The 16,141-nt window shown below is 35.2% G+C and overlaps 1 protein-coding gene across 1 annotated transcript; it reads left to right on the top strand.

Annotated features, from left to right (window-relative positions):
- Positions 1 to 9,331: 9,331 nt before the first annotated feature.
- On the top strand, positions 9,332 to 10,586 carry LOC131434935 (death-associated protein 1). The gene is made up of 4 exons (XM_058602232.1): positions 9,332 to 9,520; positions 9,702 to 9,790; positions 9,884 to 10,177; positions 10,242 to 10,586. The coding sequence occupies exons 1-3, from the start codon at positions 9,475 to 9,477 to the stop codon at positions 10,046 to 10,048; spliced, it is 300 nt and encodes a 99-aa protein (XP_058458215.1). The 5' UTR covers positions 9,332 to 9,474; the 3' UTR covers positions 10,049 to 10,177; positions 10,242 to 10,586.
- The last annotated feature ends 5,555 nt before the right edge of the window (positions 10,587 to 16,141 follow it).

Below are 16,141 nucleotides of genomic sequence, written 5' to 3'. Positions count from 1 at the left end.
CCCGGTCTACCCAAAACTGAGGCTATCCCTTAGCCCCGCATGAGAAGGTCGCAAGGCGGTGAAGTGAACTTTTATATCACGACGAGGGCAAGGCAACCGAGGTAACGCAGTCCGAATCGTTCAATCACTAATCGGAAGCGATTGCCTCTAGCAAGAAAACCTGTAATCAACGTGTTTTCGGCTTTTTGAGCTTTAACTTTTTGTGGTGTTCGGGCTTTTCTAGTTTTGGGCTGTACTCCCGACCATAAAAGACAATTCGTTTCGATTTAATTGATTACGAAAACAAGATGCGGCGAGCCCGCAATAAGGATGACGCAATTGTAACGAATCGAAAATAAAAGTATATAGGCACAGTTAAAATTATGCCCAATTAAATTTATGCCAAATGAAACCATATGCCCTTTTGGTTTATTCCAAATGACATTATGCCAAACAATTTTATGTCAAATAAAAGTTATGACAAACGAGTTCATGCCAATCAAACTTAAGCCAAATAACATACAGCCGGCTTAACCTAGGTTTAAACTATGTTAAAATACACGGAATACATAATTTCAAATGGATTTTCCTGGCGCGTACTTAGTATTACTGATATGCATGATTTCAACTAATAATACAATCGATGATAAGAGTACCGAAAATCTTTCAAAGGCAGTATCAAAGTCTTTTTATGCCGAAAAACCGCCAAATGACAAAAAAGCAAAATCTTGGTATTACATTCCTTTTGTGAAAGGGTGTAGCCAGGTTTTCATATCAAAACTATCCCCAAACACCCTCCCATTGGTTGGTGGGCTTGACGGTATTGTGAACATCATCACATACAATCAATTAGCGTTACAATTTGATAAAGATATGTGTTACAGCTTCATAATTGAATTAAATGAATAAGATGTTGATTGCATTACGCTCCAACATCCGGGGTTAAAGAGGCCGGTAGGGCTTAACCAAGCTCTTTTTTATGTTTTATTTTCATACTACCGGCCCTTATTACCAGTGTGAAGTGAAAATTAAGTAGAGTAAACGTATCCCAATTGGGTTTCACACGATGACAATAAATGAATGGTAAATCGAGTCCATCTTTGAAGTTTATTGGTAGTTTGTGTACCATGGAATACTGTGGAATGAAATAGAATACTGTAGAATAGAATAAAATAATAATGACCGAACCAATGAGCAAACCACTGATAGCTGTCAAACGTGAGGATGTGTCGTTTGGGACCTTATGGGTGAGATGATGTGTGTGAATGAAATGTAAGAGTAAGTGCATGCATGAACGGTAATAAAGGCCACCGTTTCAGCTCAGGACTAACGATCGACCAATAGAAGAGATAGAAATTAGGTAACGGTACCCCCATTCATCTCAAATCCATTAGTCATTTCATGTACGAAAACCATTAGTTAGAGTGAGATCTGTTATCTCTGTTTGATAGATTAACTTCAAGAGTAACATAAAACTTAGAGCATTTTGCGTCGCTAAAACCATTGTAACCATGTATTGAAATCGGTAAAATAACATGGTGACTCTACTAATGAGATGACTATTGGCACACTAATTTTAGTTAGAATCTATTAGAATAGAAATAGTAAATCAATGTTGTGATGCTTGCTTGTGGAATACATGTAGGTATGTATGCATGTGTGTATGCGTGTGTGCCTGTGTGTATGCATGTGTTTTTGTGTGTACAATATACATTATACCGTTCCCTCGGGTGCGTTATATCAAATTGGTCGTGATACATTTCGATTGTGAGTCAGTGTACACCAGATGTTCAAAAGTGCTTGAGCGGATGGTAATACTGTCAAGGTTCAATTGAAGATAATGAAATGTGAACATGCTGTAGTAATACTAATTAAACCCAAGTGTTAATATCATTTAAATAAAAACGCATGCCCTCAGTTCTTATCCGTCAAGCCATGATGAGCGGCTCCACAAAAATCAAAGAAACACTAATCCTTTTTTTTTTGGAAACGGATGACTGGATGAGGAAAAAGAATTTCACGAACTAACGAACTAAAAACAACAAGAACAAGAAATACGAAAAAGCTGAAAGAATTAGAAAGGAATATTGGTAAGAACATAAACACCACTGCATACAACCAACTTTTACATTTAAGGAAACAACATAACATGCCAGCAAAAGTACGGAGTGGAAAAATGAAACCACTAGAATTAAGGTAAAACAGAATATAAACTATGACCAAAGGTAAGAAAACATGAATAAATAATAGAAACTGTTGGGTAATAATATAATTTCCTCATATTGAAAGAGGCGTTTATATGGCGCGCATGCGCTAATTCAGCCCGATACAAATTAACGGGGAGGGCAATACATTTTGGACAGGGCTGTAAAGCTGATTGGAACCCTTTCCTAACCAAAATGTAATATAAGGAAACTATAAGGATTTCTCGCGGCTTGTCGATTTCAGCTACCACGATGTTATCAGTTGCTTTTTTATTTTCAGCCATTGCAATTCCATGCTAATTTTCTGAAATAAATGTTTTATTTTTCATAGTATTTTTCATTTCATAGATTTATATGAAAATCTGAAATAGCTCCCTTTTTGACCTCAACAAATATAAAAATATTAATTTTCAGGTATGTAAATTTGCTATGAACTGAGGTAAATCTGATATGAACAGTACATTACATTTTACCTATGAAACTCTTACTGGATTATGCATTAAACAGCTTTTAAATGCCAGTCTATTAAAACCTACGTGAAAAGTAGGGTGGAAGATAATCACATAACTTTTCACGTAACTATAACATGATTATTATTTTGGGTGTATAAATGGCATCTCTGTGTGGAATACACACAATCAGCGCTGCCACCTATACCAATCCGATTTTTGGACTCGATACATGAATACAGATATGCTCTCTCAAAATACCGATATTTCAATTTTCATACAGTCAATCAAAGTCTTGGCATTATATTCCTTTTGTGGAATTTGGCCTTTCTGTTTCAACAGACTTCGCAGCCGATTCTTAGTGTACAGAATCATTGCATGGCTAGTACTATGGATCCTACTGACACTAAGAATCCTTCCAGGTCGGAGCTCGAACATACGACAACTGGCTTGTAAGACCAACGTCCTATGCATTGAACCGCCAACCCGGGACCAATTTTCATACAGATAAATACCTATTTTCAGTTTTTGTGTTGGGTTCCATAGAGGTAAACCAAACTGAGCGACCTTTTTTCACTTCCTTGCGATGTTTAATTTTTGGAGATAGATTTTGTACAGATACATTTCTCCGCCAAAAACAATTTTTGAAAAAAAAAAAAACAGTTGGCATTTTGTTTCACAACAAATTTGTGCGACTAGCACACACTCAAAATAATAATCATGTTATAGTTACGTGAAAAGTTATGTGAATATTTTCCACCCTACTTTTCACGTAGGTTTTAATTGACTGGCATTTAAAAGCTGTTCAATGTATAATCCAGTAAGAGTTACGTGTTTCATAGGTAAGATGTAATATACTGTTCATATCACATTTACCTATCAGTTCATATCAAATTTAGATACCAGAGAATTATAATTTTATATATTGGTTGAAGTCAAAAGGGAAATTTCAGATTCTTATATAAATCTAGGAAATAAAAAATAAAACATTTATTTCAGAAAATTAGCATAGAATTTCAATGGCTGAAAATAAAAAGCAACTAATAACGTGGGATCTCGAATCGGAAAGCCTTCATAAATCGTGTTGTCACTGCCATCCAACCGAAGCCGAAGTCGAGATACGAGAACTCCCACAACACTACCGATGCAGGTTGAAGTCGAAATACATGGTTCCAGTGTCTCTAGCTTTATACCGATTTTGAACTCGTTTTTCGGTGGACCAACGACATGTTTGAAGCATTCGGAAGTGTAGTGTATATCAGAATGGTTATAGAAATTATAAGAATGAATGTGGAATGCTTATTATAATGCTTACGATCAAGAAAACATGACAGCTTGAGTATGTTCGACTGAGAGAATCGAAGTAAGCTACACTTGGAAACAGTGACAGAGATATTAGAAATATGGAAAATGTAAATCGAGAAGTGATTCAAGAACAGTTGCCGAAGAAAGATGTCTTGTGCTGTTCTTTCTTTCTTGTTTTCGAAGAAAGATGTCGAAGAAAGATAAATGGAGACAAACTGAAAAGGACACGACAATGGCGCAGCAGCTCCCGTAAGTTTGTAGGTATTTGAAAATTATTTAATAAAATATTGCCTGGCTTTGGAACTGCTTGATAACAGCTAGTGTAATGTTGTGGCCAGCTTATTATTCCGGTTTGTGCTAGAAAACCTACGTGAAAAGTAGGGTGGAAGATAATCACATAACTTTTCACGTAACTATAACATGATTATTATTTTGGGTGATATAAATGGCATCTCTGTGTGGAATACACACAATCAGCGTTGCCACCTATACCGATCCGATTTTTGGACTCGATACATGAATACAGATATGCTCTCTCAAAATACCGATATTTCAATTTTCATACAGTCAATCAACGTCTTGGCATTACATTCCTTTTGTGGAATTTGGCCTTTCTGTTTCAACAGACTTCGCAGCCGATTCTTAGTGTACAGAATCATTGCATGGCTAGTACTATGGATCCTACTGACACTAAGAATCCTTCCAGGTCGGAGCTCGAACATACGACAATTGGCTTGTAAGACCAACGTCCTATGCATTGAACCGCCAACCCGGGACCAATTTTCATACAGATAAATACCTATTTTCAGTTTTTGTGTTGGGTTCCATAGAGGTAAACCAAACTGAGCGACCTTTTTTCACTTCCTTGCGATGTTTAATTTTTGGAGATAGATTTTGTACAGATACATTTCTCCGCCAAAAACAATTTTTGAAAAAAAAAAAACAGTTGGCATTTTGTTTCACAACAAATTTGTGCGACTAGCACACACTCAAAATAATAATCATGTTATAGTTACGTGAAAAGTTATGTGAATATTTCCCACCCTACTTTTCACGTAGGTTTTAATGGACTGGCATTTAAAAGCTGTTCAATGTATAATCCAGTAAGAGTTACGTGTTTCATAGGTAAGATGTAATATACTGTTCATATCACATTTACCTATCAGTTCATATCAAATTTAGATACCAGAGAATTATAATTTTATATATTGGTTAAAGTCAAAAGGGAAATTTCAGATTCTTATATAAATCTAGGAAATGAAAAATAAAACATTTATTTCAGAAAATTAGCATAGAATTTTAATGGCTGAAAATAAAAAGCAACTAATAACGTGGGATCTCGAATCGGAAAGCCTTCATAAATCGTGTTGTCACTGCCATCCAACCGAAGCCGAAGTCGAGATACGAGAACTCCCACAACACTACCGATGCAGGTTGAAGTCGAAATACATGGTTCCAGTGTCTCTAGCTTCATACCGATTTTGAACTCGTTTTTCGGTGGACCAACGACATGTTTGAAGCATTCGGAAGTGTAGTGTATATCAGAATGGTTATAGAAATTATAAGAATGAATGTGGAATGCTTATTATAATGCTTACGATCAAGAAAACATGACAGCTTGAGTATGTTCGTCTGAGAGAATCGAAGTAAGCTACACTTGGAAACAATGACAGAGATATTAGAAATATGGAAAATGAAAATCGAGAAGTGATTCAAGAACAGTTGCCGAAGAAAGATGTCTTGTGCTGTTCTTTCTTTCTTGTTTTCGAAGAAAGATAAATGGAGACAAACTGAAAAGGACACGACAATGGCGCAGCAGCTCCCGTAAGTTTGTAGGTATTTGAAAATTATTTAATAAAATATTGCCTGGCTTTGGAACTGCTTGATAACAGCTAGTGTAATGTTGTGGCCAGCTTATTATTCCGGTTTGTGCTAGAAAACACAAAAAAAAACATGATTGTGCGATAAAACATAAATCATGAGACGTAAATTTAATTCGTACGAGTGGACACGGTTCAACCAAATACAAATTTGTATTTGGTGCAACTTCTTGTTCAGAATTCGTGCGAGATAGTACGAATTGAACAGATTTATTCTTGAATTCGTGCGAAAGGACACGAATGGAAATGGTTTGTTTTGTATTCGTGCGAGAGGAAACGAATTAAATGTATTTATGTGAGAATTCGTGCGAGAGGACACGATTCGTGGGGATTCATGGTTGTTGGTATTTATAAAACAATTTATGCTCTAAATAATAATTTTCATGTAAGATTTTATTACAAAAATATGTTTCATATTTACTAATAGAGTAGAGGTGAGAAGATATGTAGTGTATATCAGAATGGTTATAGGAATTATAAGAATGAATGTGGAATGCTTATTATAATGCTTACGATCAAGAAAACATGACAGCTTGAGTATGTTCGACTGAGAGAATCGAAGTAAGCTACACTTGGAAACAATGACAGAGATATTAGAAATATGGAAAATGAAAATCGAGAAGTGATTCAAGAACAGTTGCCGAAGAAAGATGTCTTGTGCTGTTCTTTCTTTCTGGTTTTCGAATTCAAAGTATTAATAAAGTATTAGAAATCAGCTGTTTTTCAAAGAAGGACGAATCTTACATTGACAGCAAATGAAGAAAAACGTCGATGAATGTTTCGACTTTGGTTTCAAATCCTATTTAGAAATTTTCGTATATTCTCAGATCAATTTTTGATTAGACGATGAACTGTTGGTTCATCTTGAAAATGCATGCAAATTTTACCACTTTCCTTCTATATCTACTGAATAAATCAACATAAAAGGAGTTTCGCCCTTTTTCGATTTGTTTACTTTTATGCTTCCTGTGTGAATTATGAAGTTACGCCCTTGCGTATTTTTCGTGAAATTAGTTGGTTTTCGCGACTAAGATAAATCAGCGAGTAATTTTATCGTCCCATTCACTATTTCCAGTAGTAATAGGTTCGGAAACCATCTAAAATAAAGAAAATAAATAGTTTCGCCCTTCCTTACTAACGATTGAAGTATCGCCCTGTTTGTTGGCATGGAACACGGAGGGCGAAACTTACGTAAACAAATGGAATGACAGTTTCGCCCAGTTTTGTTCTTTGTATTACAAATATTGAGATTTTTGTAGAATCCGAATTTTTAGGCAAAATTGTAGGATTTTGAAGCTTTTATTGGCAGGTGAGAGAAACTCAATTTGTTTACTTTTGTAAGATTCGCCCATCTTTGAAAAACAGCTGAAATATGGAAAATAAAAATCGAGAAGTGATTCAAGAACAGTTGCCGAAGAAAGATGTGTTGTGCTGTTCTTTCTTTCTTGTTTTCGAAGAAAGATGTCGAAGAAAGATAAATGGAGACAAACTGAAAAGGACACGACAGGAAGGAGCCTCAAACTTCCCAACTCACGCAAGCACTCGGTCCAGTCGAACACATGGAAACTTTCATACTGGAATGGTCCGGTAGATGTAGTAAACAATTGTAATTAAATAACATTTCTCGCAAATATTTACACTACTTACACTCAAAATAATAATCATATTATAGTTACGTGATAAGTTATGTGAATATTTCCTACCCTACTTTTCACGTAGGTTTTAATGGACTGGTATTTAAAAGCTGTTTAATGCATAATCCAGTAAAAGTTACGTGTTTCATAGGTAAAATGTAATGTACTGTTCATATCACATTTATCTATCAGTTCATATCCAATTTAGATACCAGAAAATTGTTATTTTAGGGTAACAGAGGTATTTTGGCCCACTTTAGGATTGATTTTATTTTGGCCCACTTTATAAAAATATCCACCAAATATTGTAATATCTTTGAAAACCCCTCCCGCAATAGGTAATTTAATGTGATTAGCTTCAAATTGATGCAAAATGAGTTACTTAACATCGATAAAATCCGATGAAATCGATAAAGTTTGTTAGGTGGGCCAAAATATATGAAGTGGCCAAAATACCTTTGTTACCCTATATATAGGTTGAAGTCAAAAGGGAGATTTCAGATTTTTATATAAATTTATGAAATGAAAAATGCCATGAAATATAAAACATTTATTTCAGAAAATTGTCATATAATTCCAATGGCTTGAAAAGCAACTAATAACGTCGTGGTATCTCAAATCGACAAGCCTTCAGAAATCGTTTATGTTGTCACTGCCATCCAACCGAAGCCGAAGTCGAGATCCAAGAACTCCCACAACACTACCGATGCAGGTTGAAGTCGCATTACATGGTTCCAGTGTCTCTAGCTTCATACCGACGGCCTGTTTGAAGCATTCGGCAGGAGCGGGTAAACTTCCGGACTCACGTTCACGTTCGATTCACTTGAAAAATCACGTAAAATGGTTTCAAATGTCAAATTGAATATTTTACGTGACGGAAATGAATGTTATACGAACACCCCCTAAAATGAATACAATCATCACATAAGGTTTACGTGAATTGACCAAACGTCAAACAATCTACGTGAATTTCAGGTGTGAAAAACTCGATTTTGAAAATGGCGAACAGTGGCCCTCAAGTATGAGTAGTGTAAATATTTGCGAGAAATGTTATTTAATTACAATTTTTTACTACATCGACCGGACCATTCCAGTATGAAAGTGTTCATGTGTTCAACTGGACCGAGTGCCTGCGTGAGTCCGGAAGTGTGCCCGCTCCTGTCGAATGATTCAAACAGGCCGTTGGTCCACCAAAAAACGAGTTCAGAATCGGTATGAAGCTAGAGACACTGGACCCATGTAATGCGAACTCAACCTGCATCGGTAGTGTTATGGGAGTTCTCGGATCTCGACTTCAGCTTCGGTTGGATGGCACTGATAACAAAACGATTTCTGGAGGCTTGTCGATTCGAGATCCCACGACGTTGCTTTTTATTTTCAGCCGTTAAAATTCTATGCTAATTTTCTGAAATAAATGATTTATTTTTCACGGCATTTTTAATTTCCTAGATTTATATAAAAATCTGAAATCTCCTTTCTGACTTCAACCACTACAAAAACTAGTAATTCTCTGGTATCTAAATTTTATATGAACTGATAGGTAAATGTGATATGAGCAGTACATTATATTTTATCTATGAAACACGTAGCTTTTACTGGATTATCCATTCAACAGCTTTTAAATGCCAGTCCATTAACACCTACGTGAAAAGTAAGGTGGAAAATATTCACATAGCTTTTCACGTAACTATAACATGATTATTATTTTGAGTGTGTTTGACCAGTGTGTTTCTAGCATAGAACAAACACTTTCAAACTGAATTATATATAAAAAAGAATCAACACTGTGTGTATGCTGCTGGAGTAATATTTTTGTCTGCTGATTATTGTGTTGTACTTGCCATCGTGGAACTACGTTTCACCATTTCTAAAAGGTATAAATCGAAAACAAGTTCACTATATTCATTTAGTGTACTATTATTTTTGCGCATAATCAAAATTTTAGTTCGCAATTGCTTTACAAATATTTTACCAAACTGTGCTTCTTCGAAAGTGTGTACAGCATTTTAACCCCGGATTGAAAATGGCTGATGAAGATAAAAGTCTAGTAGCTGGCCATCCACCTGCAGGTAAATTCCCATTATCATGTGTATTTCATGAATAAATGAAATATAGCTCAGCAGAAAGCAAGGTGTCTGAAAGGAGATGGTATGCAATAGCTAATTGAATTAGCTTCAAATGCATTTACTGCATGCAGATTTTCAGAGGTTGCAGTTAATACGAATAATAATTACCTCTATACCTTTTTAGTCAAGGCCGGTGGAATGCGCATTGTTCAGCACAAAACCCCAAGTACAGAGAGGGCGGCTAAGGATCCAGTCGATGTTATTGGGCTGTCGGTAAGCATAACTCAGCATTTAGTTTTTGTTGTCTTGGTCCAATCACATCTTTTACAATGCAATGTAAGAATTTGATTTTCTTCTGTATTCCAGAATCCTGCTCCAAATGTCAATACTGGAGAGGTAGTACAAAGTTCCTCTGCCAGTAAACACAACGAGCATTCAGTAGAGGCAAGCCAAGTTGCCCATGCTCAGAAACCTGCGGTACAGATTCCTCCGCGGCCAGTCAATCATATCCAACAACCGCGGAAATGTTGAGTGAAAAAGGTGATACTTATAATGTACCTTAGAATTAATCACATTTATCCTACACGACGGTGGATCTAACTTTCGAACGAGAATTACTTTTCTATCCAGAAATTAAGTTACTCGCCAAAAAAAAAAAAGGTTCGGCGATCCGTGCAGGAGGAATGCATATTATTAAAAACGTTTTTTTTTATTTTCTTGATAGATTTAACATTTTGGGATGTAATCCTCTACTTACATGGATAGATCGGACTGTACATTTGTGCTTACAAAGCAAATCATTCAGTATCCGGACTTTTGCATCCATTATTTAAAAAAAAAAAAGATTGTATTTGTCATTTTTTCAGTCGGTTTCGGGATTAGTATATTGATATCGTTTCAATAATCACGGCAGCATGTGTACAGAAACACATGTGAATTGTTATTATTAAAACTAACTCTCTAAAGTAAGTCATGTTATCCGTTAACAATTATTTGGAATCAAGAAATAAATTTATATATTTAATGTCCATATATATAATTATAAAATAAAAAATCCTACTGAACATTACGTCGTATGAATAATATTCTTTTTATTCACTATTTGCTTCAAAAATGCAACTCTATCAGAAGCTTATCGCTTTTTGCATTATCAGCCGTAACATTGTGCAATTTATGTACATCATCAAGTTTCATTTGTTTATGCCGAGAGGTATCTCTTCCACGATTGCAAGTATGTATATGTGATAGACAACATTGTTTCTTGTCATTCAATCTTGCGAACGTGAATACAGTCTGTGTGTGTTTGACGTGTATCGGGCGATGGTTGTATAGAAGGTATTCTCAGTATTACTGGATTAACGCGGCGCCCTTTGTACACGTACTCCGAACGGCTGCAGTTGACACATTATTTTGCTCTCGTGAGATGTATTTAAAATAGTGCCATTCGCAGTTCTCAAGACATGTTATACCAAGATCTATCATTAGTAAATAGTCAGTAAATTTACTAACCGAAATTCGGAAAGCCTAACATTGATAACTGAACAATTAGCGAAATTGCGTGCTACCGATCTGTCTCTGCATTTTACTATACCGAGCTAGAGAATTGGTTTTAAGTCATATATTATAGATATTTCCAATTGACATGTCTGTTAACTCTCGTATCGATATGAGATATTAGAAAAAGTTATGACACAATTTCAAAAATATGGTACTCATGTACCATACTCCTGATTAGATTAGACATATTTCACAGTTGCTGCGGCGCTACGACACCGAATGTACGAGTTTATATATATTAGATCTCATCCTTGTTTCATTTCCATGTGCCAAGATTCCTATCGTAGTCCTTTAATCGTCGCCTGTGAAACGCTAGTACATTGAGGGTTTGAACTTCATTATATAACATTTCATCACTTCTACCCATACACTATCATCAAAAATTTAAGTCCTTGCTACAGGGTTGCCACTGTAGTGAAGACCCGGTACTACAATTTTGACTAAACAGCTTCAGGCTCAGCATTCAGTGATCGAGACAATATAGAATCGATAGTTGTCTGTCATAGCATACACCTCGTGTATCTTTTTAGCTAGTGAATATCACTTCCATACCAACGTAATATCGGATATGACAACCCCTTCATCCTCAGTCCTAAACCGGAGATTTATTCCCGTAAGGCTGGGTTATGGCGGGAAGCGAAATATTAAATTCGTAAAGCTGAAAAATATATTTGACTTTCTTTGATTACATTTTGTACTTGTGATAACATAAAAATAACACTACCTCTTCTTCTTTTTGTGGTTAGCGTCACCTCACTTAAGATGACGCTGATTTGAAGGCACTGCAACTGAGGCTATATTGGCAGTTAATTTTCGTTTATAGTTCAATGGACTTTCTTTTCACTGGACTACAAACGAGAATCTCGCTGTGTTGCTAAGTCGAGTCGTCAAAGTACGGATAAAAATTCTTTCTTTCTCGGGAAGTATTCGAATTTTCTCCGCACAAACACGTGCTCGCCCGTTGAGAATTTCACCGGAAGTCAAAGCAATCTCGTATATTGGTAAATCGAAAAAAAAAATAATTTCATAAGTTGTAACTTATGAACCAGTACAATATTGATTTCATTGGAGACTAATGCTTTCAGTAAGCACACTTATGAACTTCATAAGATGACTTATGAAATTCATATCAATGACATATGCATTCCTTAAAACACAACTTATGATTTTTATAACAGTCTATTTTGTGAAAATGTCATAATTATTCCTTAGAAAAACAGTCAAACCATAAAAATGAAAAACGAAGACACCGTTGCTCTAAATGAACACATTTTGGTTTAAAATTATGCACCATCTGAAGGGTGCAAAACACTTTTTCAAAATCGAAATTACAATCGATAGAGTTGATCGCCTGCGCAGATGAAGAAATAACAGATCGGCTGAAAAGTTCGTATCGTTTCTATGAGAGGGCGCCACTAGAATTAAATCCATACCATCGGCCCCCTGTCACGACGCCATCTTGATGAGATCAAAATCGGAACTTCAAAATCAGCTGATTGCAACGTAAACAAACAAACAGTAATACATTTGTTTTACGCGTTTACCTTGTTTAGTGCACGAGAATTAGTGAATTTTGGGTCGACTCTCTCACAATAATTTGTCGGTTTACCTAAAATACGGCAGACAGTGTTTTGGGACATCAAGTGGAGATAATTTTCACAATTTGAGAGTCGCCATGAGTATCAAAACATCGCATTGTTTGGGGCTCGAAACGCGAGGGGCTCAACGTAATCGGTATACTTTCAAATGGCTGGTGCTTACATACCGGTGTCAAATGGGTGCATACCATTTTCAGTTAGTACCAACCTTCAAAAGATACGTGTATAAATTTGACAGCTGTCTGATTATTAGTTTGTGAGATATGGCATTTTGAGTGAAGCTACTTTTGTTATTGTGAAAAAAATGGAAAAAAAGGAATTTCGTGTGTTGATGAAACACTACTTTTTGGTGAAAAAAAGTGCCGCCGATACCAAAAAAAGGCTTGATAAGTGTTATCCAGACTCTGCACCGGGCGAAGCAACAATTCGTAAGTGGTTTGCAAAATTTCGTACTGGTCATATGAGCACCGAAGACGATGAACGCAGTGGACGTCCAAAAGAGGCTGTTACCGATGAAAACGTGAAAAAAATCCACAAAATGATTTTCAATGACCGTAAAGTGAAGTTGATCGAGATAGCTGACACCCTAAAGATATCAAAGGAACGTGTTGGACATATTATTCACGAATATTTGGATATGAGAAAGCTTTGTGCAAAATGGGTGCCGCGTGAGCTCACAATCGATCAAAAACAACAACGAATTGATGATTCTGAGCAGTGTTTGGAGCTGTTATATCGAAATAAAACCGATTTTTTTCGTCGATATATAACAATGGACGAAACATGGCTCCATCACTTCACTCCGGAGTTCAATCGACAGTCAGCTGAGTGGACTGCACGCGATGAACCGAACCCAAAGCCTGGAAAGACTCAACAATCGGCCGGTAAGGTTATGGCGTCTGTATTTTGGGATTCGCATGGTATAATTTTCATCGACTACCTTGAAAAGAGAAAAACCATCAACAGTGACTATTATATAGCGTTATTAGAGCGTTTGAAGGACGAAATTTCGAAGAAACGGTCTCATTTGAAGAAGAAAAAGTTTTATTTCATCAAGACAATGCACCGTGTCACAAGTCGATGAAAACCATGCTGAAATTGAACGAATTGGATAGCATTTGCTATCCATGAAATAGGAAATCATTTTCTATTCAGACCAAATGAAAATATTTTGTAGTAGGTAGGTGCTTTTTTACTGATAATACAAAGAATAAATTTTGTATTATGAAAAATAATAGCATTTGCTATCCATGAAATAGGAAATCATTTTCTATTCAGACCAAATGAAAATATTTTGTAGTAGGTAGGTGCTTTTTTACTGATAATACAAAGAATAAATTTTGTATTATGAAAAATCCGTTGTAATCGTCATGAAAACCATAAGAAAGTAGCGATGAATTTCATAAGTAGGTTATGCAATTTGTAAATAACTTATTACATGCATATCTATATTTCTACATTAATCATAAATCTACCTCACGAACTTCATAAGTCAATAAAAATTTTGTTTTCTGAAGATCATAAAATTTTTTATAGAAGGTCGTCAAATGGTGAGATAACTAAGTCCTCACAAGTTCCTATCTCATGCCTCCCCTTGTGTCTATGATGACATTTGGTATCGCCTTCTGCGTTAGTAGCAGAATGAGAGGGTGCGAAATGGCTTGTAGTTTGAAGTCCATCCTAAAGCGCAATATTTATCATAGTATATTGCAACATGTGGTTCTGTTGTTTGTTGCATTATTTGTTATATATTGAATTGAATTTTATTTCATTGTATTCTATAATATTATTATTCTTATCATTATTATTATAAAAAAAGATATATTATATTTCCTGCAGTAATGCGACGAAATAATAGCATAACTTACACTGCGACATCAACTGTTATATATTTTATCATAGCATATTATTTCATATATTATGTTTTGTTATGTTATACTATGTTGTATGGTATTATACCGTCGATTATACTGCATTGCATTATATCATATTATATTGTATTATATTATATTATATTATATTACATTATATTATATTATATTATATTAAATTATATTATATTATATTATATTATATTAAATTATATTATATTATATTATATTATATTATATTATATTATCACCCTCATTCTTGTTTACGGCCGTATGCGATACGTTCGAAAGTATAGCAAATTCGTATTCCCGTTTACGTTCGAATCAATCACACTTTTGAACAACGTACATGCATAAAAACAACGCCCATCCAACTTTAAACTATCAGTTCTGGTACAGATTTGAGTTGTAAATAAATATCTTTGATATCATTTGTTATTTGACTTGTTTTTTCACTGATTTTGTATCATCATGTTTGCTTACGTCCGTATCGACCATACGACGAACACATGCTTTCGAACGAATGCGAACAAGCCATTCTTGTTTTCACTCGAACGTGTACGTACACGACTCCTGTGCAAAAGAAGGATCGGTAGCGCAGGTAGTTTTTTAAGGAAGATTCCAAGCATCAAGGAAGTGACGAATGCTACATAATAAATAAATATCGTACTCAGGACCAAGTCGGTAAATGAAATTTTCAAATTAAACTTCGTGCGAAGTAAAAAAAAAAAGCATTTGAAATAGCAGTCCGATCAGTAGTATCTGCGAAAAATATATTGCATTTTTCTTGCAATTTTGTCATGTTTTCGATAGCCTACATATTTATTTCATTGGTAAAATTTAATATAAAATAAAGCATGTTTACCCATGGCGTATTTTCCATAAAAAACTTAATAGATGCAAAATTGATGCGTAAAAACTTTGAACCTCGCATATATTCAAAGGCTCCCCAGAAAAAACAGCATTTTACTATACTGCTATGCTTTCTAAATGATTTATGCAAAACACAAATTTATGATTTGATTACAAATCACCTTTAGATTCGAAAATAATTTTGTTAGATATCGGTTAAACTTTTTTCAATGTGTTCGAACGGTTGATTCGCAACATTAAACTGACGAATCGAAACCACGGCATTTCGTCTATTCGTCCGTAAACGGGAATGGGACACTTCGTTCGTACGAATGATGTTCGAATACACGTTTCGTTTGAAACTAAAATGGCATACATTCTAGCGTTTCGCATATGGTTAATCACATGTATTGGACTGATTACATCAAGGCTTAGCATTTATTTTAAGAAGTTTACTGATATTTGAATATTTTGTGGCAAACGAGTCGCGTTTGAATTCATTCGAGTGAAAACAAGAATGGCTTATTCGTATTCGTTCGAAAGTACCCGTTCGTCGTATTGCGGATACGGACGTAAACAAGAATGAGGGTGTATATTATATTATTTTATTTTATATTTTGTTATATCACAAAGAACAGATATCCAACAGACATTCATACGTGCAAAGTCTTGTACAACGGTGATTTTTAACGGATATTCACTTGAATGAAAAAGTTTGTACTATCTTGGATGTCTGTTCTCTGTAG

This window comes from Malaya genurostris, chromosome 3 (assembly GCF_030247185.1).
Source record: "Malaya genurostris strain Urasoe2022 chromosome 3, Malgen_1.1, whole genome shotgun sequence".
Taxonomy (NCBI): Eukaryota; Metazoa; Arthropoda; class Insecta; order Diptera; family Culicidae; genus Malaya; species Malaya genurostris.
This window is presented reverse-complemented; position numbering and strand designations above follow the sequence as displayed.

Coding starts and splice junctions, on each gene's coding strand:
- LOC131434935 (XM_058602232.1), top strand. CDS start 9,475: ATGGCTGATGAAGATAAAAGTCTAGTAGCTGGCCATCCACCTGCAG. Junction 9,521..9,701: donor AGCTGGCCATCCACCTGCAG/GTAAATTCCCAT, acceptor ATACCTTTTTAG/TCAAGGCCGGTGGAATGCGC. Junction 9,791..9,883: donor TCGATGTTATTGGGCTGTCG/GTAAGCATAACT, acceptor TCTGTATTCCAG/AATCCTGCTCCAAATGTCAA.